Source organism: Megalopta genalis, chromosome 6 (genome assembly GCF_051020955.1).
Source record: "Megalopta genalis isolate 19385.01 chromosome 6, iyMegGena1_principal, whole genome shotgun sequence".
NCBI classification, from domain to species: domain Eukaryota; kingdom Metazoa; phylum Arthropoda; class Insecta; order Hymenoptera; family Halictidae; genus Megalopta; species Megalopta genalis.
In genome coordinates this window covers 2,559,058-2,582,245 of record NC_135018.1, presented here as the reverse complement: position 1 = coordinate 2,582,245, position 23,188 = coordinate 2,559,058, and the positions used below count along the sequence as shown (strand labels likewise).

The 23,188-nt window shown below is 39.1% G+C and overlaps 3 protein-coding genes and 1 long non-coding RNA gene across 8 annotated transcripts in view; 1 reads left to right on the top strand and 3 right to left on the bottom strand.

Annotated features, from left to right (window-relative positions):
• Positions 1-23,188, bottom strand: part of LOC117223883 (alpha-Mannosidase class I a) — a 406,723-nt gene that overhangs the window by 148,793 nt on the left and 234,742 nt on the right. The window lies entirely within an intron of this gene.
• Positions 314-13,502, bottom strand: LOC143259653 (uncharacterized). The gene is made up of 16 exons (XM_076522901.1): positions 13,332-13,502; positions 12,641-12,760; positions 11,684-11,801; positions 10,521-10,767; positions 10,223-10,324; positions 10,040-10,130; positions 9,529-9,674; positions 7,798-8,005; positions 4,317-4,523; positions 3,680-3,799; positions 3,454-3,571; positions 2,646-2,892; positions 2,027-2,125; positions 1,802-1,892; positions 988-1,133; positions 314-677 (listed from the first exon to the last, which is right to left on the bottom strand). The coding sequence occupies exons 1-16, from the start codon at positions 13,470-13,472 to the stop codon at positions 374-376; spliced, it is 2,505 nt and encodes an 834-aa protein (XP_076379016.1). The 5' UTR covers positions 13,473-13,502; the 3' UTR covers positions 314-373.
• Positions 13,831-23,188, top strand: part of LOC143259630 (uncharacterized) — a 93,819-nt gene continuing 84,461 nt past the window's right edge. Inside the window, exons 1-2 of the long non-coding RNA XR_013033645.1 lie at positions 13,831-13,993; positions 16,101-16,271. This is a non-coding gene — a long non-coding RNA (uncharacterized LOC143259630). The remainder of the gene's footprint in view (positions 13,994-16,100; positions 16,272-23,188) is intronic.
• On the bottom strand, positions 14,917-22,684 carry LOC143259626 (uncharacterized). 5 transcript variants are annotated; one of them, XM_076522798.1, is made up of 10 exons: positions 22,573-22,677; positions 22,452-22,496; positions 20,669-20,788; positions 20,445-20,562; positions 18,795-19,041; positions 17,626-17,724; positions 17,411-17,501; positions 16,132-16,277; positions 15,689-15,821; positions 14,917-15,376 (listed from the first exon to the last, which is right to left on the bottom strand). In XM_076522798.1, the coding sequence occupies exons 1-10, from the start codon at positions 22,660-22,662 to the stop codon at positions 15,326-15,328; spliced, it is 1,140 nt and encodes a 379-aa protein (XP_076378913.1). In that variant the 5' UTR covers positions 22,663-22,677; the 3' UTR covers positions 14,917-15,325. The 5 variants fall into 5 exon arrangements, with proteins under 5 accessions (XP_076378913.1, XP_076378915.1, XP_076378912.1 ...); XM_076522800.1 differs by having other exon boundaries at positions 22,309-22,496; positions 22,573-22,625; XM_076522797.1 differs by having other exon boundaries at positions 22,452-22,683.

Here is a 23,188-nt window from a genome sequence, read left to right as displayed (position 1 = left end):
ATTCGTGTGTATTATAATTATTACAATAATATCATGACTTCCCAGCCGCTCAATCTTTCCCACATTCCTCGCACTCTTGCCGAAACATCAATTTACCAGTAGAAAAAGTTTCCATTTCGAGTCAAACTCTTTGCGTACGGTGCACTAATCAGTCGAAAATGTTTAACCGCCCTCGCAACTGATCACAGGTTCATCAGTATCGTGAGATACCTTTTTTTTGCCAGTGAATAGTGAACTTCGATTTGCAAGGCTGCGCAGATCCCTTCGCTCATCCGAAAGACGCGTACGAATATTACGTTTTTGCAAACTCCCGCTGGGATTTACCTTTGCAAACGATGCGGTCGTTCCATTGGAGCACGTGGAATATATAAATCTACGATGGTGTGATAACTACTATGAGCAGCATTGCTTCCAAACGTTCTACTAGACCGAATAGAGAACAGTGAAATATGAGAAAGACGAGCTCATCATCTGAAAAAAAGCTGCTTGAGTGTGGCTTGTCGTGGGTGTCGATTCTTGATACGACACGAAAGCAGTGTTTTACCGTCGCGAAGCCTTCGTAACACGGTATAAATAAACCTCCGAGATTAAACTGCACTTGGGTCGAGCTTCTCACCAGTATGAGCAGCAATAATTTCTGCGATTCGAGTGGCATGCTATACCACAACGAATTGTATCTGTTTTATTCAACGACTTAATTGTATTATTCCTTTGTGACACGTGTTTCCATTTAAGAAACAGATTATTGCATAATTTTCAGTAACTCTAATCCCTATGCCAGGGCTCGGAATTAAACAGCGCGCCACACGAGGATCGCGAGCGCCGCGCCACCCGACTACGGCCCTTGACGTAACCTGAATGTTGCGTGCAGTTTAATTCCGAGCCCTATCCTATGCAACTGATTTAAGATAGTGATTATATATATATAATTCTCCAACTAAAATAATTCTTCTCGGGGGTGCAAACGAATAGGGACTCAGGACTTACGTTTCATTGAAAACTACGACACTGTTATCCATTAGTGTCTGCCCTGTATAATTAGTTATAAATATGATCAGCACGTGAGCCAGTACCGTTGCGGTAGAAAGAATAACCTCATCGAATGGAGTCGTCTCCGTGAGCGATAAGAAAGCCTGTTACACATCAATAATTTTCTGGTTTTATTTTGTGCAATATAATATATTACGATATGATAATGCAATAATAACATCGCGATAATAACATTGCAATAATAACGCAATGATAATGCAATGATAAGGCAATACTAATGCAATGATAAGGCAATAATAATGTTGCAATAGTAATGCAATAATAATATTACAATAATACTACAATAACAGGGCAATAATAATGTTGCAATAATAATGCTTTAATAATATTGCAATAATAATGCAATAATTACAGAAATAATACTGTCATAATAAGATTGCAATATAATAATGCAATAATAATGCAATAATTACAGAAATAATACTGCCATAATAAGATTGCAATATAATAATGCAATAATAATGCTTTAATAATATTGCAATAATAATGCAATAATTACAGAAATAATACTGCCATAATAAGATTGCAATATAATAATGCAATAATACTACAATAATAGGGCAATAATAATGTTGTAATAATAATGCTTTTATAATATTGCAATAATGATGCAATAATTACAGAAATAATACTGCCATAATAAGATTGCAATATAACAATGCAATAATAATACTGCAATAATGACACTGCTGTAATAAGACTGCAATATAAAATTTACTTAGCTTCTTCTTGTAATTTTGCTGACACTTACACGATATAGATTCACTGAGAACGACAAGACAGCCGCTAGAAGCGTCGATAGACAAGATAACATCATGTTGGTGCCTACAGATTCGGCGCGCCTTTCGTCGCGAATACACGATGTTGAAATCATCGTTCGAATGATCGTAGAGTGCGAGACGAATAACATGCGAAATAAGACGGTAGTATATATTATCCGTTAAAAGGTTTTACAGTATTTTACGAAAGTACCAACTTAATAGCTCTCTGGTGCATCATCACAGCAGGGCGGACGTCCACGAAGGACGATGTAATTAACGTAGCTGCATCGTCGACTGATTTTCGTATTCGATAACTAGACGGGAACACAGTTGATACGTCATTTTACATGTTGAAATGACCGAATTCGAAAATAGAATTTTTGTTTCTACCAACGCGAACCGATTTTCGAAATTTGCGAATATATTTCGTTCCTTTCTGCATTATGTTATTCCCAATTATAGATTACACGTACGAGGTTACACAATAATCGATAAACAGTTAACAAATAAGATTGAAAAGAAGAATATCCTCGAGTTCGTGAGCAAAAACCATTCTTTCCACATCCTACATACGGATCACTGTTGATACGACGAAATACGTGCGAAATATTTTCCAACAAACTATATTACACTAAAATATCATTAAAATCGGCGTGATACCCTTGGAAACGATTCCTTGTTAGTCAAGAACCGAATGCAATATTAGCGGACGCGTAGCCTAAATGAAGTACGAGGAAGCTGATTTCCGTCGATGCGAAAGACGTGTGAGCCTATATGTATAAACGACAAGAACATAAATATCAATTGTTACGGTTGACAAAGCAGTAAGCGTACCTGACAATTTGAAACAGTGCTGATAAATAGAAGCCGTAGATTCCTAGCGTTGCTTCCGTAGATGCTACCGCCAATATTCCAATTGAACCTGATATTATGATCTGCATACACACGAAATCACTCTCTCTGCTTCTCTCATTGTAAAAGTATCCGAGAAAACTGAGATAATGGATTTGATACTTCGATCGCAATAAGGTGGGGATAAGTAGAAACAAAATGTACATGAGGTGTACTGTTAATGCTTCGCCTGAAATTCAGAATTATGTTCAATCGACTATTGATCCTGGTTTTGGCGACTAAAACTACCGATACGTTGAATAAGTAATTCTAGAAAAAGAAACTCGCAAGCAATTGTTTAGGGAAAGACCTGAAATTAGTTCAATTACAAAGCGTCCCACCGGATAATTATTATCCAAGTGTTTGTGGACGCGTGCATTTTTTGATAAGACTTCAGGATACGTAAATAATTCCACGACAGATTGGCGAATTTCTAACGTCTGTGTTAGAGATTTTATTCGAATTATTGCATTTATATTGCGAATTTGTTCTTCGCTAACCCTAAAGTTTCAGAGATGTTTGCATCTTCTTTGTCTGTACTAGCTTGTTATGCTGGTACAGAAAACAATGTCGACCGAAATTGTATCAGTTTCGGAGTAACAAATCGTAATCAATTATAGTTTCCCCGACGAATTTTTATAATATTTAAACATTGAGAAAAATTTCACGATTGCGACGTATTAATTGTTCTCTAGTAATCGTAAGAATGCGAACACATTTCACTGCGTCATTATTTATCAACAATCCTTACCTAAAACCACCAAAGTGAGTCGATTCGATCTTTTGATCTGCATCTTGAATATTTCTACTTCTGCTGCATTTTTCAGCATTTCGCAATCGTTCTCTATGTCTTCTAGAAATGACTTCAGCTAGATACACATGAAAGGAGAACTGTCAGATCGTAATAGCGAAATGCACAAGGAACGGTAATCGCGTAATTACTTTGGAAATAGAATAACTTCGAATTTTGTACTTACTAGATCGAAATTAGCTACAAAACCGCAGTACCGAAAAAAGTACACCAGCATTAGAAATGTGTACGACAACATCGAAACTATATTTCTTAATGTAATTTCTACATTTCTTAGCGTAAGCATCTGGAAAATATGGAATTTTTACTCGCAAGTATCAAGCAATAAGAAGCGTTAGGTCCGAAAGAAGCTTTTTCATTACAAATCGATGTTTCGCGAATTAATGTTGTTTTCAGTTTCGCATGAAACGATTTTAAGTACTAACATTCGCGACACGTACAGTGGCCCGCAAAAGTGTTCGTACGCCTTTTAGAACGCTGTAACTTTTTTAAAACTGGACTAAACAACCTGAATTCTTTTTTTAGACGATAGAGGGACTAGTCTACTAGTTTCAACAAGTAGTTTCAACAAACCAGTTTCGATAAATACAGCTTGTAACAACACTTTATACATTTAGCAACGTAAAAATTGATAAACCAAGTGTCAGAGTAGACGTTCCGTTGAGAGATCCCGTATATTATGTTCGTTTGTTCTATTAGAATCGTGCTGGAAGTGTTTAACAGCAAGAAATTCTACGATTTCTGAGAACGTTTCGTGACAATCGTCTGGAAGAATGAATCATCGTAGGTTAAATTTCTGTCACCTGGCACACTATGGAGCTGATTATAAGCACATGGAAAGCAACTCTCTGAACTTTCGCTCTGATCGAATGATCGTAAGGCCAGAGTCCGGCATAATACAATATAGAGTAATAAACAGCACAGTTCTTTCGGAACGTGTCCATTTCGTTCGTGGCTAGTGAATGTCTGGACGAAACACCGTGCACATCGTTCCTCGACACTTCAATTATGCATCACACCTCGCGCAGTGTAATATTTATGCTATATCCTTTCCGTTCCCAATTACATTCGTCGTGCATGTCTTTGGAAAATAACTGTACTTTACGTTAATGGCAGACTTCCGTTGGAAGTCGATACGATCAACGCGTTCGAAAGTTCTCAGTATCGTTGTGAACATCGTACAAATTGCACCACCAACGCATACTAACTTTGGAACAATTTATAGCTACGCGCGTATATGCATATCGGTGAAAGTAAAATGCTGCTTTTAATAGCACCATTTATAGTAGTCGCGCGACTTGTTGATCGGTACGATGCAACACTGCAGTGAGTACATATACATATACAGATATATGTTGTCTCGTTAGCTCTTGAGAGGATTATTAATTCTTTTCCCGCGAGGCTCGAAGAATCGCGATTTAGTATTCTCGGATCTGCCGGTTTCGTTTTCGACCTCCGAACAGTTCCGGGAGAAATAGCTGTACCAAAATACGTTTCTATAAAATTTTGCGCCCTTTGTTTCCATATTGGTAGTTCAAAAAGTTCTTGTGTAAAGCGTCATTGTATAAGCGTCATTCGTACCACTAAAAGTGAGAAAGTAATCGTTTTCTAAATCGCCACGTTCTCTTATCAGGTCAAAGTTTGTTCGAGGGTTACATTCATTCAAATTCCTGTTCGCATAAGCGCCGCTTCCGAAAGGGGATGGACATGTACCCCCCCTCACCAACTGAGAGTTCCAGGGGCGATGGAGCTGCTGGAAGTGTTCGATAGAATTCCCAGCAAAATTTGTCTACGTGAAAGAAGTTCCTGTCGAAAAGACGCCCAAGCTCTCTTGGAAAGGGCAAAGAACGAAACTACGATCACCGGAATCACGCGTGTAATATTGACTAGTTAATTATTATCTTGTTGTTAACGTGTAGTTCGTAGTACTAAATGGTTCCATAGTATTTGTTAATTAAATTACTTAATAATAAATGCTTTCATTATGGAGTTACATGTTTTGCCTTATTTTCTACAATGACACTCATTCGAATAGGAACGTGCTTCGACCGCGCGGTGCGGGGCGGAAGGAGAGGCTATGCTCGGACTTCAAGAGCAATGGTACACTTATGGGGCACACGAGGTGTCATGCGCACCGGAAAATTGAAACGGCTGTCACGGTTAAGCTAATCATTATTTCGGGTTAAAAAAATTAGCGAAATATTCTTCAGACATTCTGCAATAAGGATGAACAGCGCATTTCTTAAAATTATCACTGTCACGTAGTAAAGAAAATTCGGAAAGATCGCGGTCCGCGACTTGTTCATTGCTTCGATAGCGGCACGAAGCGTGCGCGTCCCCCCTCTCCTTCCGCCGCACCCCGGAGCGTAACAGTACCCGCGCTCGCTTCTCATTGGTCACCGTTTTTCGTTAATATCTCGTGAACAAAGCCGCGGATCGCATTTTCGCTCAGGAAAGGATTACTTCAAACGATCCTAGGATTGCGAGACTTCCGGGACGCCGTGTATTTTCACTGTCCAAAAAAATAACTAATCGAACTGAATTCGATAACAAAAGCCATCAGTACTTTTTACGAATATACACGGAGAGTTGAATATTCAAAACGCTGTATTTCATTAAAAAAAAAAAAGAAAACGTGATACCACAAAATATATAATGACTCTTTCCCCCACCTTTTTTTTATATGGTTATATTGAATTCGATTTTCAAGAAAATCTCTGACCAATGAGACCTTGATCGATTTGGCCTAATGATTACTTCTTTACACGCTTTTACCTCGAGGCGAGTCTCTATCTTGAAGCACAGCAAGATGTTTACAGAACACTTACGGAAAACACGTGTTCACGGCACGACTGTGCGGAATGTATTGGGTTGGCAACTAAGTAATTGCCGATTTGTTCAATGAAATAACAAAATTTTTTTACTTGTAATGAAGTTTAATCTGTAATGTATTTTCCATTTTGTTCGATGACCTTTTGCCATCTCTTTGACAACTTGAAAATTCCACGCTCGTAGAAAGTCTGATCCTTTTCGGCCAAAAACTGAGTTAAGTGAGATTTTACGGCGTCATCGTCGTTAAAAGTTTTACCACGAAGGGAGTTGTCCAGGGATCGAAATAAGTGGTAATCCGATGGCGCGAGATCAGGGCTATACGGTGGGTGTAACATCAATTCCCAACCAATATCCATCAATTTTTGCCGAGTGGACAAAGACGTGTGCGGCCTAGCATTGTCCTGCTGGAAAATGACACCTTTACGATCGACCAATTCTGGTCGCTTTTCCTTGACCGCTGCATTCAATTTGTCCAGTTGTTAACATTCACGGATAATAAAAAATAACATAATAATAATAATGATTTTATAATATAACATTTACGGATATCATAAAAAAAACCCAATATATTAAAAACGACACGCGTTCTGTTAAAATGGGAAACACTTTATCGTGCATGAAATACTGAACAGAAGAAATGTGTTATGCTCGTGGTGCTCCTTGTGAGCTTCGAGCTTTGTAGTAATTTGCACGTTAGTGTGCCGACTAAAAACTCTATTTTGCTAACCGGGTGCTCCAACGATTAGCTTCCCGGGAGACCTCTGTATCCACTGACGACTCAAGATGTATCAGGGTGGATGGACAGATCAGGACTGACGAATAACCGTGTGGCATCCACGAGGTCACCTCGGTTATCCCTACCTTTACTTAACCTAGGGTGGGCGGCAAGGAATTACGGTCCAATCACTGCAATCCCAAATCAAGTGAGACTGCCCCAAAACGGTGGGCCGGGAGTTAGGAGGGCGAGTGGCAAAATAACTCCTGCTAGACCTCCCGCGCTGATGGGCCTACGTGCCCGAACAATGCCAGACCCAACCGTAGTTGACTGGACCGTACTCAAGGACCAGGAGACGTTATGACGATGCCACATGTGCTCGGGAGCGGCCCGGGACAGGCCCATACCGTCCGGGTACCCAAACACATGGCCCCTGCCATAAATCCTGGCCACTTGGCCGTAACAAAATGTATATAAATAATCCGAAAATCACACGAATTCATGGGACGGAGATGTAGCAGCGTAAGTGGAAGGTTCTGTCTAGGAAGTTGAATAGAACAGGCATATTAATGGTATTCAACCGTGTATTCTACAAGCGTGAAAGGTAATATTTGCTATTTCCTTCCGTCCACCAAGCATTGTTCCTTCACAAACGTTGTCCAAATGCTGGCCGATATGCTTGCAATTCCCGTCGCCTTACTTCGTCGCCCAATTTATCGCATTTAGCCATCTCATGAAATACTACTGTATCCGCACGTTTTATTGTTCTTGATTCTATCTAATATTTGCAGGTTATGTAGAAGGATTCCAGTTCTTCCGGAGTTCCCTACACACGAAAGAGTTTGCAAATTGCGATGTCCGGTGAATATGGTGAGCAAGAGAAAGATGTAAGCGCTGTTCGTCGTCCCATTGGAAATCACGTGGGTGGACTTCCAACTTCGACAGCTGCAAAAGTTATTGTAACTATGCAAAATTTAACCTCGGAACGATATAAAGCAGACATTCTAAAATTTTCGCTAGTGGTTCTGTTTTGAACGGGCCCAAATCACAGTGGCGCAAGTCGCACTTTCGAAAAGTCACGGTCACGTCTGCCAAAATGATAGAAAGACGATAAAAAGAAATTATGGATAAAAAATAAAATATAGTTATGTAGTTATATAGTTATATAGTTATATAGTTACATAGTAATATAGATAAAAATAAATTTAGCTAGTAAACAGTAACGATCCCCGTTTATCACAATGAGAAAAATGCGACTTACGCCACTATAATTATAACCCACTAATTTAAGAACACTTAAATTAGACCAATAGGGTACCGAGGGCCTATCTGAATAAGGCGAGCAAATCTGCTCTAAATTCGATTTAACGCGCGGCGGTTAAATCGCTTTCGGAGCAGGTTTTACAACCTTGTCCGGCGCCAATGGAATATTATTTACACTCTCATTCTGATCTACCTTTTTAAATATGCGACGATTATTACAACGAAGCATGTACGAATACGTAAAACTGTGATACGTTTGAATCCGTACTCAATTTCAATCGTGTAGTATATTGCTTGTAATATTTGACATCGCTGTAATGCTGGTCCGCTAAGAATTCTACTATCATATTAGTGTCGTCCCGTAACGCGGTACTAGAGCGACAAAAGAACAGTGAAATACGAGAAAGAGGTGCTAACCATCTGGAACAAAAATTTCTGGTTCCTGTATTACAACTGAAAATCATTCCGAATTCGGCATAAATTGGATGAGTTAATTACCTTTGTGAAGTATTCGTAACATGGATACAACAAACCGCCAAAATTAAAGCGCACTTCTTTAAAACTAAATAGTAAGATCAGCAATAACATTTTTTGTGATTCCGATGGTATACAGTACCACAGTGAATTGTATCTAGTTTATTCAATAGCGTTGTTTTATTATTCTCTTGTCATATGTATAGGCGTACTACAGGGTGTCCCAAGAATGTCTCGCAATCCGGAAATTAGGGGGTTCCTGAGGCCATTTGAAGTAACTTTTTCCTTTACAAAATTTTTCTCCGAGGCATCGTTAACGAGTTATTAACGAAAAACAGAGACCAATGAGAGGTGAACTTGACTGGAGCTAGGCGGCCGCGCTCGCCTCTCATTGGTTAGTGTTTTTGGTTAATAATGGCCGCGTAGGCGCGGCCGTCTCGCGTCAGTCGAGCTCGCCTCACATTGGTCACTGTCTTTCGTTAATAACTCGTGAACGAAGCCGCGGATTGCATTTTCGCTAAGAAAAAATTTCTTCGAATCACCTCAGGAACCCACTATTTCCGGGTTGCGAGACACCTTTGGGACACCCTGTGCGTACCTATTCACTTCAGAAACAGGTTATATTCTTAATTGTGGATAGAACTTTTAACGAATCGCTTAATACAATTGTCACGTGTCTGACATTGTGTATTTTCTCGCAGGACGGGTAACAAGCAAATGTGCAGACTTACGCTTCATTGAAAACTTCATGACTGTTGTTCGCACATTCCTGGCCGCAATGGTTACATAGAAATAAGACTATCAAATGATTTCCTGTTAATATACATGGAACAATAAGATCTTGCATTTTTTTCATCTCCACGATCCCTACAAACAACTGACAGAAATAAAGATTTATTTCGCCATATATCCATGCTTCATATACGGGGTGTCCCGGAACTCCCGCTACACCTGGAAACGGGTGATCCCTGAGATAATTTGAAGCGGCTCTTTTCTTAACCTTTTAGGCACGACGCGCCACTATAGTGGCTTCCGCGGATATAATCTTTTAGAACGACACGCCACTATAGTGACTAATATGAGAATATAATTCCGTCTCGCACGTACGTATGGTTGACACGATAGCCAAGTTTTTCCCAAAGGAAAACGTTGTCACTTCGAACGAGTTCCGAGACACCCTGTATGAAAGTATAATTTGCGATTTGTGTATCGCTTTTTTTTCTAAATTTCGGCAATACTTACGCGATATAAATTCATGGCAAGCGATGCGATAACTAACAGGATTATTACTAGATATGATAAGGTCATATGTCTTCCTACAGAATCGCCGAGCCTTTTGTTCGAGATGCATAATATACGCAATGAAATAGTAGTATTATATACAAAATAAATGTTGTAGTAACATATTATATAGAAATTACTAACTGATATGCTTTCTGGTGGAGGACGACAGCAGGACCAATGTCTATATGTTCCGATGTAATCAATTTGCTAGCTGTATCGTTAACCGCGCTTCGTATTCGGTAGCTGAATCGATAAAAACAATTTCAAACAATTTCATGATAAACGAAAGCTGTGCTTAGGACTAGGCGCGTAAGCAGTGAATTCAATGGAACGCGCGTGCTCGCCAATGCACGCCTGTGCGTGCTAGTTCGGCGGTGTAGAATGTACTAATTAGTGTTTATGTTTGTACAATACATATTATAATATTTAGAACGCGTACCAAACAATTTCGAACAGTCCGCGTAGATAGAATGTAATGACAGAGAGGATTCCTTCCGTGCACACAAATGTCATTATAGAGAGGAAGCTCGTGATGGCGGCGTGTCCACAAATCAAGTTGGATTCGATGTTATACTCAAAATAGAAATATCCAAGCGATTGCATGATGTTGAGATGAATCGACGTATGTAGTAGTATAGGAATTGGTATCAGCAATATTGCGGCAATCAGTGTTATAGACAACATCGCTGAAATTCGATACGACAATTTGTCGACTGCTGTCGCTCTTCGATATGTTCTTCCAAGGAATCGACTAATTAAAAGATTTTTCCGGAAGCATTCCTTCCGGAAACATCGATCACCGGTATTGCAATTTACTTAACTTATAAAACAACTTATAAAAAAATCAACGATTCCTCGATTCGAGGAAGGGGCGAAGTGAAATAACGACGGTCACTTTTTGAGCTGCAATTGTATAACAAAATCAAGACAAAAGATGGGATATTTATTAAAAGTTTATGAAAAGTTTATAATTTATTGAATTAATTAATTTAATATAGTATATGAATTATTATACTATATTATATTATACTATATACTATATAGTATAATAACTATACACTATACTATATACTATATTATACTATTATAGTATAATTAATTATTATATTAATTACTTTAATATAATATATATTATGATTTATTAAATTAATTTATTAAAAGTTTATTAAAATTAATAACCCGGATCTAAGTCAGGCTTGACTCAGACCTAACTCAAAGCTCGTTCCAATTTAGAATCTCGGCACAGAATCTAAGAAATATTTCAGTAACATTTATAAGAAAAAGTTGTTCAGAATGATAACCTTAACATACTTGAGGAACTGTGAAATCGACGAGGATTCGCTATAATAAATAATTATAGACTTTTTTCTTATTTTTATATTAAAATAACGTCGTACAGTAATTCCCTAATTCGCGCTCAGATTGCGCACAAAAGCGAACAATTCGAGCGTCAATTAGGGAGAATTTAGGGTATTACTGCTCGCAGACCGCGATCACAGCACACATCCCTTCTAACAGCGTTATGAATACGAACTTTGTATAACAGTAATTGGAGCCTTTTAATTCCGTTGCCTTGGAAGAACAACCGTCGACTATTCTTACCAAAAAATATGTTAATTATCTGCTTGGACTTTTTCAAATTATTTGTAAAAATTTCCATCTCGTCAGGATTTTTTAACATGTCGTAATCATGCTGTAAGTTTTCTAGGAAAAACTTCACCTGAAGACACATGAAAAAGCAGCTGTGAGATTATAACAAGTTTGAGCAGATCGTGAATTATTAGCTGCAGCGAAAAGGGGCGACTCATATAACACTAGGGTGTCCTAAAAGTTATTCATAAATTGTAGAAGTAAATTTTTGAAAGTTATTTATAAATCGGGAAATCTGGTGTTCCTCGAGTCATTCGATGTAACTTTTTCCTTTACAAAAATTTTCTCCGAGGCATCGTTTCCGAGCTATTGACGTAAAACAGTAACCAATGAGAGATCGTTGGCACGGCCGGCGCTCCGCCCATGCGGCCAATGCCGCGTCGCGCTGGCGCAGTGACAGTGATCGCGAGGGCGGAGCGTCAGCCGTACGCGACCTCCCATTGGTCACTGTTTTTCGTTAATAACTCGTTAACGATGCCTCGGAGAAAATTTTTGTAAAGGAAAAAATTACTTCAAGTGACCCGAGGAATGATCCCTCATTCCCCGATTACGAGTAACATTTGGGACACCCTGTAGAACGACCTGCGCTAGAACCTTCGTTCACCAAAACTGTGCTCAGTATTCTTAAAAAATACTTGCAGGATTAGTTACACACTGAAAGACGAAAATAAGTGTTCCGTGTTTAGAAAAAAATGAACTTCTTATGAAAAACTACGCGTACATTAAGTAATAAGTATCATTTCCCTGAAAACATGGTTAAATTAGGTCGATTACGGATCTGCAGTTACGAGTGCGAATCTTTCAGATGTAAACTGATGAGGAAAGCTCAACTTTTCCAACCTTTTACACGAGTCTCCCTTTAATTATTCATTTAGCCAAGTGCCAATCTCGGAGCTTCTCCATACTTACTGCAGGAAAATTCATGACGAAACCAATGTATCGAAAGAAGCACATCAGCAGCGGTAAGGTAAACGACAACGTGGTAAGCATATTCTGGAATGTCAATTCTACATGTTTTATAGAGGATACCTGAAAGATATTTCATTCCTTCATGAAGATTTGAAACGTTAATGAAACAGCGTTTCTCGATCAGGTTTATTGCTAGAAATCTCCATCACGGACTCGTGACAAAGAGCAAAACTATTTATGTATTTACAATAAATTCTCTCCAATTGTCGCTCAGCTTGTACAATAAATTCCCTCTGGTCGACGCTCCCATTTGGACACGAAAATTGATAATTTGGAGCGAGGAGATACGATTATTCGAGTCTCGAGGCTCGTTTCCATAATCGTTGACAATCGTTGACCATGAAAATGAGCCGCGAGACTTGAATAATCGTATCTTCTCGCCTCAAATTGTCAATTTTTTCCTTTCCAAGTTGAACGTCGATTAGGGAGAATTTAACCGTATACAATAAATTCTTTCTTCTTTTTATACCTGTTGACAATCGTTAAATATAAAAACGAGTTCGCGAGGTTCAAATAATCGTATCTCCTCTTCCTAAATTGTCCATTTTTATATAAAAGCTGAGGGAGAATTTTGTGAGAATTTACTGCATATATCGGAGGCAGACTGTTGCATAAACGAAATCTTTGTCACCTGGATCACTATGGAGGCGAACATAGTCAGAAGAACAGCCGTTCTTCGAATCCTCGACATGATAGATTCATCGAACGGCCATAAGCCAGCAAAGCACATCACAGAATAGAAGACACTGTAATACGTCTGGAACACGTTCATCTTCGTCGAGGACAGCAGGAGAAATGTGGAAAATTCATAGCGTCCTCCAATTACACTTCGCAGTCATACTTTATGCAAGAAGTTTCCGTTGGGAATATCCGACAGATGTCTAAGTTCATGCAGGTCGGCTAGAATTAATTTCAATTGCTACCTTCCGTTCGCGTTCTATTGGCACTACCCTTTCTCGCTGTGCACAAAATTGATCGAATTGCAAGTTACTTTTACGATTGCCAGTGTTCGTTGGACACCAGGACACGGGAATGACATCCAAGAGTAGGCGCGCGCAGTCGTATATGTTCCCGCGTGTGAGTTTCTTTTGCTTTTTATATATGTCGTCTATTGTCTTGAAGGATTTATTTGACAAAGTGCTGATCCAGTTTACAACCCAACCAATTACCATTGCCGTAATGTCTTTGGCACCGGTATAGACTTGCTTATTTCCTGGAATTCCGACGTGGAAGGTAACCCATTGGAAGACAACTTCTCCATTATTTTAGTGAGCAGTAAACGCTGTATCGAAGGTATATTATATTTAGAATACTGGTATCCTGGGTTACAAAATTCCCTAGGCTTCATATTACGCTAATTACGAGTCTTCGGCATTGTCAGTGGATTCTACAGCACAGAGAGTAGCACAGATTTGACAAGAGACTAGCTTTCGGCTACTCGAATATATGGGGGCACAACTAGATGTATCATTCGATTTATGGTCACCAGTTTTACGTGCTTTATAATTTATTATTTATTTTGTATTTATTTATTATTAGTTATTATTTGTATATTTTACTTTACTTAGAATATTGTTGCGTAATTTCGTACAAAATATTTTGATACACAATTGGACTTGTTAGTCCTTTAGATCTCAATGTCTTTTAGATTTTTTGTTAGTTCTTTCTCTCTCAATTATGTTGGATTATGTTTGTCGAGGAATAGATCTTTGCGATATTTATCTACGTTTAGAGACGTTGAAATAAAACTGATCGTGCAATGATTCGGAAGAACGTTGGTTAAGCGTTAAAGATCTTAGACGACGGTTTAACAGCATAATGTTAATCTAACAATAAGATACGTTGACTAAAATTCAAAGGTTTCTCGCGTTATAAATTCTCTTGAATAGCATAATGTTAATCTGACGATAAGATACGTTGACTAAAATTCGAAGGTTTTTCGGGTTAGAAATTCTATCGCGCGCGCGCGAAATTTCGCGAGGAAATTAATACATTAATTTATTAAAAGATAGCTTTGACACAGGCCCGATTTCTTCGTTCGAAAGCAAAATCGTCTCTTTGCGTACAATGTGTTAATGAAACAATACGCGATGTTCTCGTCGAATATTCTTACGACGAGTAACGAGATTAGAGCTAAATTACTGTTGATTGAAATGTGAATTTAACATTAACGAATAGCAGAGGTTTATGGGTAAATGAGCATTTGTGACACTGAGTAAAATATTATTATATTTCTATTTAGACTGAATCGTGTTATCGTAACTGTTATTTGCACTATAATGCAACAGTATCGTAAACATATAACAATCCAGAACATTCTGACCCGTTTTCCGTAAAATCGTGAAAAAAGAAAAAAGGAATCGTGTCTCGAGGAAAATTCTTGTAAAGGAAAAAGTTGCTTCAAATGACCCGAGGAACCCGCCACTTTTGGATTGCGAGACATATTTGGGGCACCCTGTATATTAGCACTCGACTGTGCGGATCGTTTTGTATTTATAGACGGAAATTTGGAGAAATCGCATGCAATCAGGAAAAATCCTGAATACTTCATCGGAAAAACATTATGTAGCTTATTCTATGAATCCTTTACGGTTGCTACTATCTTGATGGACGATTCGCAATGTTTTACTGAACCGAATGTAGAACAGTAAAATATGAAAAAGAAGAGCTCATCATCTGAAACAGAAATTCGATGAATCTGGAGAAACTGAAGAACTACCGTCAACCCCCATACGTTCCACAGAGCACAAAATTTCGATCATTCTCTTGCTATGTATATTTGAAGACGCCGGATTTCTCCCTGTCTCTCTCTCTTCCAAGATATGTAAACATATTTGTTCCCTTTTTTTTGAAAAATGTAACGTTGTGCGCGAAGCAATTTTTCATCTAAAGTGCAATTCGAGGATAGATGAAGCATTCCGAGACCTTTTGTGCAACTGCTTGCGAGGAGCGTACAAGGGTTTAGAGAACATGATAGTGATTAATTACCGACGTAAAGCCTTCGTAGCACGGGGTGAATAAACCGGAAAGGTTGAACCTTACTTCGGTCGCACTTTTCATTAATATGAATAATAGCGTTTTTTGCGACTTCGGTGGAATACGGTACCACAACGAATTATACCTGTTTCATTGAATTATTATTTGATTAACTTATTATAATTTGATTATAATTTTATTATATTATATATTTAATATAGATTATTATATAATATTAATATAATTATATAATATTAATTATATATAATATTATAAAATAAATTATAGTAAATTAATTTTAATAGATTATATATTTTATCGAATTACACCTGTCGTTCGACTATCTTTCGATCCTCTATATTTACAGCTTAGAATTGTATTGTTGCACGATCGTCCATAACTTTGTGTAACGATTCTGTTACAGTTTCACCATTGTTATCGGAATGTCGACTTACGTGCCCTGGAAGATCCCGATGCTGGTGTTGATCAGTCTCTGCCCGCTATAGTTGTTCGAGAACATAATTATGACATGCGCTAAAACGAACTGCAGGCTGACAAGGACGTTATCTATTTCATCCAGCTGCATAACCGCTAGGTAAAGCTGTCACACACCAAACGCAATCTCGTTACGCTTCTTTCGACGCGAAGATAAGAACTTCCTATCTAAGACTTTGTCTCGAATTCCAGTCGAAAGGGCTGCTGCAATAAGGAGTAAAGTTGCATTCAAAATTCTGTACCGCCGTTGCGAATGCGCTGCAAGTTGCATGATCGACCGCCGACCAATCGTGTCGATAAATATTTACATTGAACAGAAATATTAATATAATATTGGAATACACGGAGAGAGAGAGAGAGAGAGAGAGAGAAAATACGTGATAATAGAACGCCTGAATATTTTTCTACAACACTTTATTATTGTATCATTGAAAACGAAGAATGTTATCCGGATTTCCAATCGTGGGTGGAAGTGTAAAGTTCACAAGTTGTGTGCAAAGTTCAGAGGAAATAGAAACTGTCCCTTAAAGAGAATCGAATCGATGAAAGAAGAATAGATTTTGTCGCGATTACCATTGTGACTAATTAATCGTGATGGTAATGGACAATTTGCGAAAAGAAGACGCAATTATTCGAGCTTCGCGGCCCTTTTTTGTAGTTACCGATTTACAACAATTATAAAAACGAGATGCAAGGCTCGAATAATCGCACCCCCTCTTCCCAAATTGTCCATTTTCGCGCAGGATCTGAGCAGTCGATTTAGGGAGAATTCACTGTACAGTAATGTCTCCCTAATTGACCCTCAGATTGTCCACAAAAATGGACGAGGAAGCCTTTTTTGGGAAGAATTTGGGAAGAGGGGACTTCCGAATTCGAGACTTGCGACTCGTTTTTATACTTACCGATTTTCAACAGTTATAAAAACGAGCTGCAAGGCTCGAATAATTGCACCCCCTCTTCCCAAATTGTCCATTTTCATGCACAATCTAAACAGTCAATTTAGGAAGAATTCATTGTGTTCGGAAAATTCACTCGCGTCTCCACCACGTGGCACGTTATTACATTTACGTTAGTAGATATTTATAAGTTAAATCAGAGTTATATTTTATTCCATTATTGGTCAGACAAGTGAAATTTCTCTAGTTATTTATAATAGATAGTAGTATTAAACCAAGAATCTTTTTAAAATGGAGCTGGGTTCCTTATTGCCGCAATCCCTTCGATTCTACGAATGCTTACGCGATATAAATTTACAGCAAATGAGACGACAACCGTTATGATGGCCACTAAATACGAATTCATCATGTTCCTCGCTAGATCTGCAGCCAGCCTTCGTTCGCGAGATTATAACGTTCCGGTGTGTTTTCAACGATCGAATTAGGAAAAAGTAAATGAACGACGTTACGAAATACACACCGACAGGGTTGCTAGAATATTTGAATGGGGGTACGAACTTAATGGCTCGCTGGTGCATCGTTACCGCCGGCCGTATGTTTAGCACCATCAGTGCAGTCGATTCCGACATCTCTTTCACAGCCATTTGTATTCGATAACTGAAAACGTATGAATGTTACTGAAATTGCTGCTTGCGACCTGTCTATCGTCGATTCGAGGGCTGACATTTTCTACGCGTAGCTTCGAATCGCCGGCAGGATTTAGGTCAGAGACGCGTAAAAAGTGTCCAATGGACACCCGGTCGACACGTGACCGGGATTCGACTCGTTTCGTCAACAGGAAACGAGCAAAACGTCTCATCTTTACGCAACGTCGTTCACACGCTAAGTGCCGAAAATCAACCGCAAATTTTCCCACGAATTCTAAGTAATTTCATTAAAACCGAAATTAGAAATTAGATACCGAATTAGAAATTAGAAATTAGAAAATTAGAAACCGAAACTAGACCGGCAAAAATGTATCGTAGCGGAAGGTGTTCCAAACACATTCGTGTCCGAAAGATCCCGGTGACATTCGGTTTGTTCGAATATGTTGCAATAAAAATGAATTTTGTAAACTAGTCGTCGCGTCTTGATTTTTTTATTTACATTCGAGAGCAGAGACACTGACGATTGATTCGAGTCTCTGACGCGATACGCGGACAGAATCGAGCGAACACCGACGACATACCGGGTGTCTTGTTTAAGCGAGTGTACAACAGGATATCTCGGAAGGAGTTTTAATTATTAAAAAATAAATGTTCCTACAAAAGTTGTTAGGATAAAGACAACAAATTATTCAACTGGTAACAGATAAAATTGCAGTAAAAATTGCAACAGATAATTTATGGTATTAGGCGAGGCACTTGAACGAGACACCCCGTACAGTAAATTCTCTCGTAATTGTCCCGCAGTTTCTAAAGAAAAATGAACCGGATCGAATCACGTCGGCTAGAACACCTTGTAGATCGATAATCGCGTCGGCCGATTGTTCAATTTCGAGCATTAAAATGATTTATATCCGAAGCGATTTTTCAAAGGATTTGACCAGTTTTTAAGGTCGACGGTGTACGTGTCAAACGCTTCCCGCTGTGAAACAAGCTAAAAGTATTACACTCGCTCGAACGGTCCCCGCGGCGAGGATCAGTGTCGCAATGGGGAAAAAATAGAGAAATTGATTTCGAACGTACCTGGCGATTTCGAACAGTCCACACAGGTAAAAGGAAGAAACGGCCAGTGTCGCTTCCGTACCTGCTAACGCAATTATACCAATCGTGCTTACCAGTACGAGGTGGCAGCAAACTAAATCGGTTTGCACGCTTGTCTCGTTGTAAAAGAATCCGAAAATTTTCAGATAATGAATCTGAAGGTGCGATCGCAGTAGCGTAGGAACCAGTAACGTAGCAAATACGAAGAGCACTACTCCACCCGATAGGGCTAGAATTCGAATAGACGAGTTTGTGTTCAATATTGTCCACTGCAGGCGTATGCTTACAGTACGACGAGCGAGGTAGTCAATTGTAACTGTGTACAAAAATATATTGCATTCTGTGCGACGTTCGTGAATGTGAGAAATACCAATCAGGGGATCGGATCAAGTCGGGTGTTAGAAAAAGGAATAGGATGTATCACTTTGAAAATATAAATGTCCTCTGCGTCGATTAGCGTCTCATTTACTCCACTATACTTCCTATTCCAAGGTATAACAATTTCTCCCCAATTTACACTTAGATTGCGCAGAAAAATGGACAATTTCGGAAGAGGAGAATACGATTATTCGAGCCTTGCGTCTCTCGTTTTTATAGTTGTCGACAATCGGCGACTACGTAAAACGAGCAACGAAGTATGAATAATAGTATCTCCTCTTCTCAAATTGTCCATTTTTGTGCGCAATCTGTGCGCGAATTAGAGAAGAGAAATTGCTGTATTCGCAAAATATCTAAAACTATCAAGCTAGATTCGAGCCAACTTACAATCTTACTCGATCCCATACTTTGATTAACACCAATCGCGTGTCACACACGTGGTAACATCAATTAGATATGCACTTGAACCTCGGGTGGCGTGACACGAATCCATTCCGAGCAGGAGTTACAAATGTTTCATCGAAATTCTAGTCTTTCAGTAGCACAGTTCAAATTATCAAGCATCCGCGTTAAGCCCGACAAGAAGGTAAACGAGACAGGCTCGGTAATAAATGAACGACGATCGATAAATAATCGCGTAAATCGTAAAAAGCGTACGCCTTGCAAGGGTCGATCGAACAAATCACGGTTCTAATATTTTCAGTTGCGAGCTGCTTCTCGTAAGAGACATCCGGAACCGGCTAAAATTCGTGGCGCAAACAAAGATAACGATAATAGTGCGTCGACGACGTTCGTTCTCGAGAAAATTATCATCCGAGATCAATCTGGTGCGCGTATTTAACCGACGGCTGACGTTACACGTTTCGCTATAAAACGGGACTACGACTGCCTTTTGTATAGATCACGATGTCACCGTTTACTATCAATATTCGTTATGCATGCTGCACGTTCAATTCTTCGTATGCCGATACGATTCCCCGTTCATGGTTAGTATTTTCACAGTAAACAATGTCCAATATGTAAAGAAAAATATAAATAAAAAAGTGTATAAAATACATAAAGAAAAAAAAACGAGCAAAAACGGTTGCGTGGACGCGTGCCAAATCGAGTGTTAGTTACACAATTTCCGAACATTTGTTGTTTCACCACGAACCGCGACACTGTTGGATGCGAGAAAATGAACGTTTGAAAATACTGTAACGCGACATGCGATTGTTCGGAGCCTAATAAATGAGTTAAACGAATACCTTTTACCTGTTAATGTAAAAACCACGCGCTTTGTCTCTTGCACTTGTTTCATGAACATTTCCGCTTCGATGGGATTTTTCAGCGTATTGTAATCCTGTACGATGTTTTCGTACAATGATTTTATCTGAGGCCGCATGAAAAGGAAACAGCAACGTGTATTATAAAGATTAGAAAATTGTGTTGTCGCAGTCGACGCGGTTGAAACGATACCGACGTCTTTGCCAACTTACTATGGGAAAATTGAGCATGAAACCGACGTATCGTAAAAAGTACAGCAACATCGGAATGCCGTACGATAACATCATGAGTATATTGTACAGCGACTTTTCGACCGCTGTTAGCGTGAACACCTGAAAAACGTTTCGAATCATTGCGCGCATAACATTCTTCTCGGAAAAATGGAAACGACGCGACTCGTTCGATAGAAACAAATCGAATGATGCGAACACGGAGAACCGGGTTGCGCAAATTTTCGTTTCGGCAGAAAAATGGTTTTCACAGTTCTCCAAGGACGATCACTATTTCGCTTAGGATTTTGACGATTCTCAAAATTCGAAAACCTTGTTACGGTACACAGGTATTGATTTATTGGGTTGGCAACTAAGTAATTGCCGATTTGTCCAATGAATTAAAAAAATTTTTTTACTTGTAATGAAGTTTAATCTGTAATGTATTTTCCATTTTGTTCGATGACCTTTTGCCATCTCCCTGACAACTTGAATATTCCACGCTCGTAGAAAGTCTGATCCTTTTCGGCCAAAAACTGAGTTAAGTGAGATTTTACAGCGTCATCATCGTTAAAAGTTTTACCACGAAGGGAGTTGTCCAGGGATCGAAATAAGTGGTAATCCGATGGCGCGAGATCAGGGCTATACGGTGGGTGTAACATCAATTCCCAACCAATATCCATCAATTTTTGCCGAGTGGACAAAGACGTGTGCGGCCTAGCATTGTCCTGCTGGAAAATGACACCTTTACGATTGACCAATTCTGGTCGCTTTTCCTTGACCGCTGCATTCAATTTGTCTAGTTGCTAACATTCACGGATAATAAAAAATAACATAATAATGATAATAATAATAATTTTATAATATAACATTTACGGGTATCATAAAAATGGGAGTGAGAGACATCTATAACTGAAATCGGCAATTACTTAGTTGTCAACTCAATAGTAATTATTCGATAAACGCGCGAATTTCATATCCTTAATACAGTAATTTTTCTTGGGAAAAGGAGATATGATTATTCGAGCCTTGCGGCTCGTTTTTTATTCATCCCGATTGTCAAGAAAAACGAGGCGCAAGACACTCGAATAATCGGCATATCACCTCTTCTCAAATCGTCGATTTTTCTGCGCAATCTGAGCGCGAATTAGGGAGAAATTACTGTACGACGAACTGTCGGCAAACGCGAGGAAAGGATTTGATTTAACGCGAGCCAGCAAAGGCCTTAAAAAGCCTTCTCAATTGGAGGGACGCATGTAGCGTGCGCGACGCTTAATAGTTTCACATGAACTTGTTATCGTAGACATCGATCAATTTTGTACTATAAATTGATATTCGATTGTAGGCGAAATCGATCTGAGCCGATGCCGTTAAGTAACGTCATACTCGATTATGTTCCTACTGAACATAATCAAGGCACCGCGCTGTATTTTCCAAATGCTAGCTCTCTTTCACTTCCGATCTTACGCATCGTTCATTCTTTCCTATTCTTTATCTTTTCTTATCTTTCGTTTACTTATTACATTACGCGCACTGCAAGATTTACGTTTTTAATTTCCACACGGAAACGACCGATTTATCTGACTAATACACGGTCTCATCGAGGGGATCGTGACACAACATTCACTGAAAACTATACGAACTTGATAATCGCACGATCATTTTGCCATTCCTGCGACCACGAATCACTTACACAACTCCTATGAAACAGTTATTTCGATCAGGCTAAAAATAGTCTAATATTCTGTTTAACGAGGTATTTCACTATGACCTGACTTTCCATCACCTGGATCGCTATACAGCACAGAGTAAGCAGAGGAAACATCGTTCTCTGAAACTTTGACAGTAGAGATTGATTGTGCGGCCAAAGACCAGTCATGTACAACACGGAATAATAAACATTGTACTTTTGTCGGAACACGTCCATCCCGGTAGCGACAGCGAAGTCTATATGTGCGGGATATTCGAATCGTCGTCCGACTACACCTCGGCACCATCTTTTATTCAGGCCAATGTGCTTTCATTCTTAATTTGCGTCGACTGTCCCAGCCGCGAAGAGAACGAACGTAATCTCACGCAAATTGTGGACTTCCAACCAGGATCGATTACCGCTTAAGAAAACATTTAGCATCGAGGTATTATCCATATCGCCTCTCACGCAACTGTTTCCTGCTTCATTAACTTCCAGTAATGCACCTACACGCGATATATATCCCTACCTATCCCTTCGTAGTTGCGAAGTAAACTGTCGCGTTGTTTCAATTGTCGGAGCGTCGATTCGCGAATTTGTTCGAGTCGCGTTGAAATTGTGTAATTAAATTCGGATTAGATTTGGCACGCGTCCACTCAACCGATGACTGGCATCACGAATCTAATTTCAGATCATTGCTACGAGTGTGTTTGTTTTTCTTTACATTGTTTACTGTGGAAATATTAACCATGAACGGGGAATCGTATCGGCATTTGAAGAATTGAACGTGCAGCATGCACAACGAGCAGTCGACAGTGATTTAATTCCTACGA

Coding starts and splice junctions, on each gene's coding strand:
- LOC143259653 (XM_076522901.1), bottom strand. CDS start 13,472: ATGAACGTGTTCCAGACGTATTACAGTGTCTTCTATTCTGTGATGTGC. Junction 10,325..10,520: donor GGACTGTTCGAAATTGTTTG/GTACGCGTTCTA, acceptor TTATCGATTCAG/CTACCGAATACGAAGCGCGG. Junction 2,893..3,453: donor ACTCACTTTGGTGGTTTTAG/GTAAGGATTGTT, acceptor TCTGAATTTCAG/GCGAAGCATTAACAGTACAC.
- LOC143259626 (XM_076522797.1), bottom strand. CDS start 22,592: ATGGACGTGTTCCGACAAAAGTACAATGTTTATTATTCCGTGTTGTAC. Junction 17,725..18,794: donor GGACTGTTCGAAATCGCCAG/GTACGTTCGAAA, acceptor ATACGTTTTCAG/TTATCGAATACAAATGGCTG. Junction 15,377..15,688: donor GCTACGAAGGCTTTACGTCG/GTAATTAATCAC, acceptor TTTCTGTTTCAG/ATGATGAGCTCTTCTTTTTC.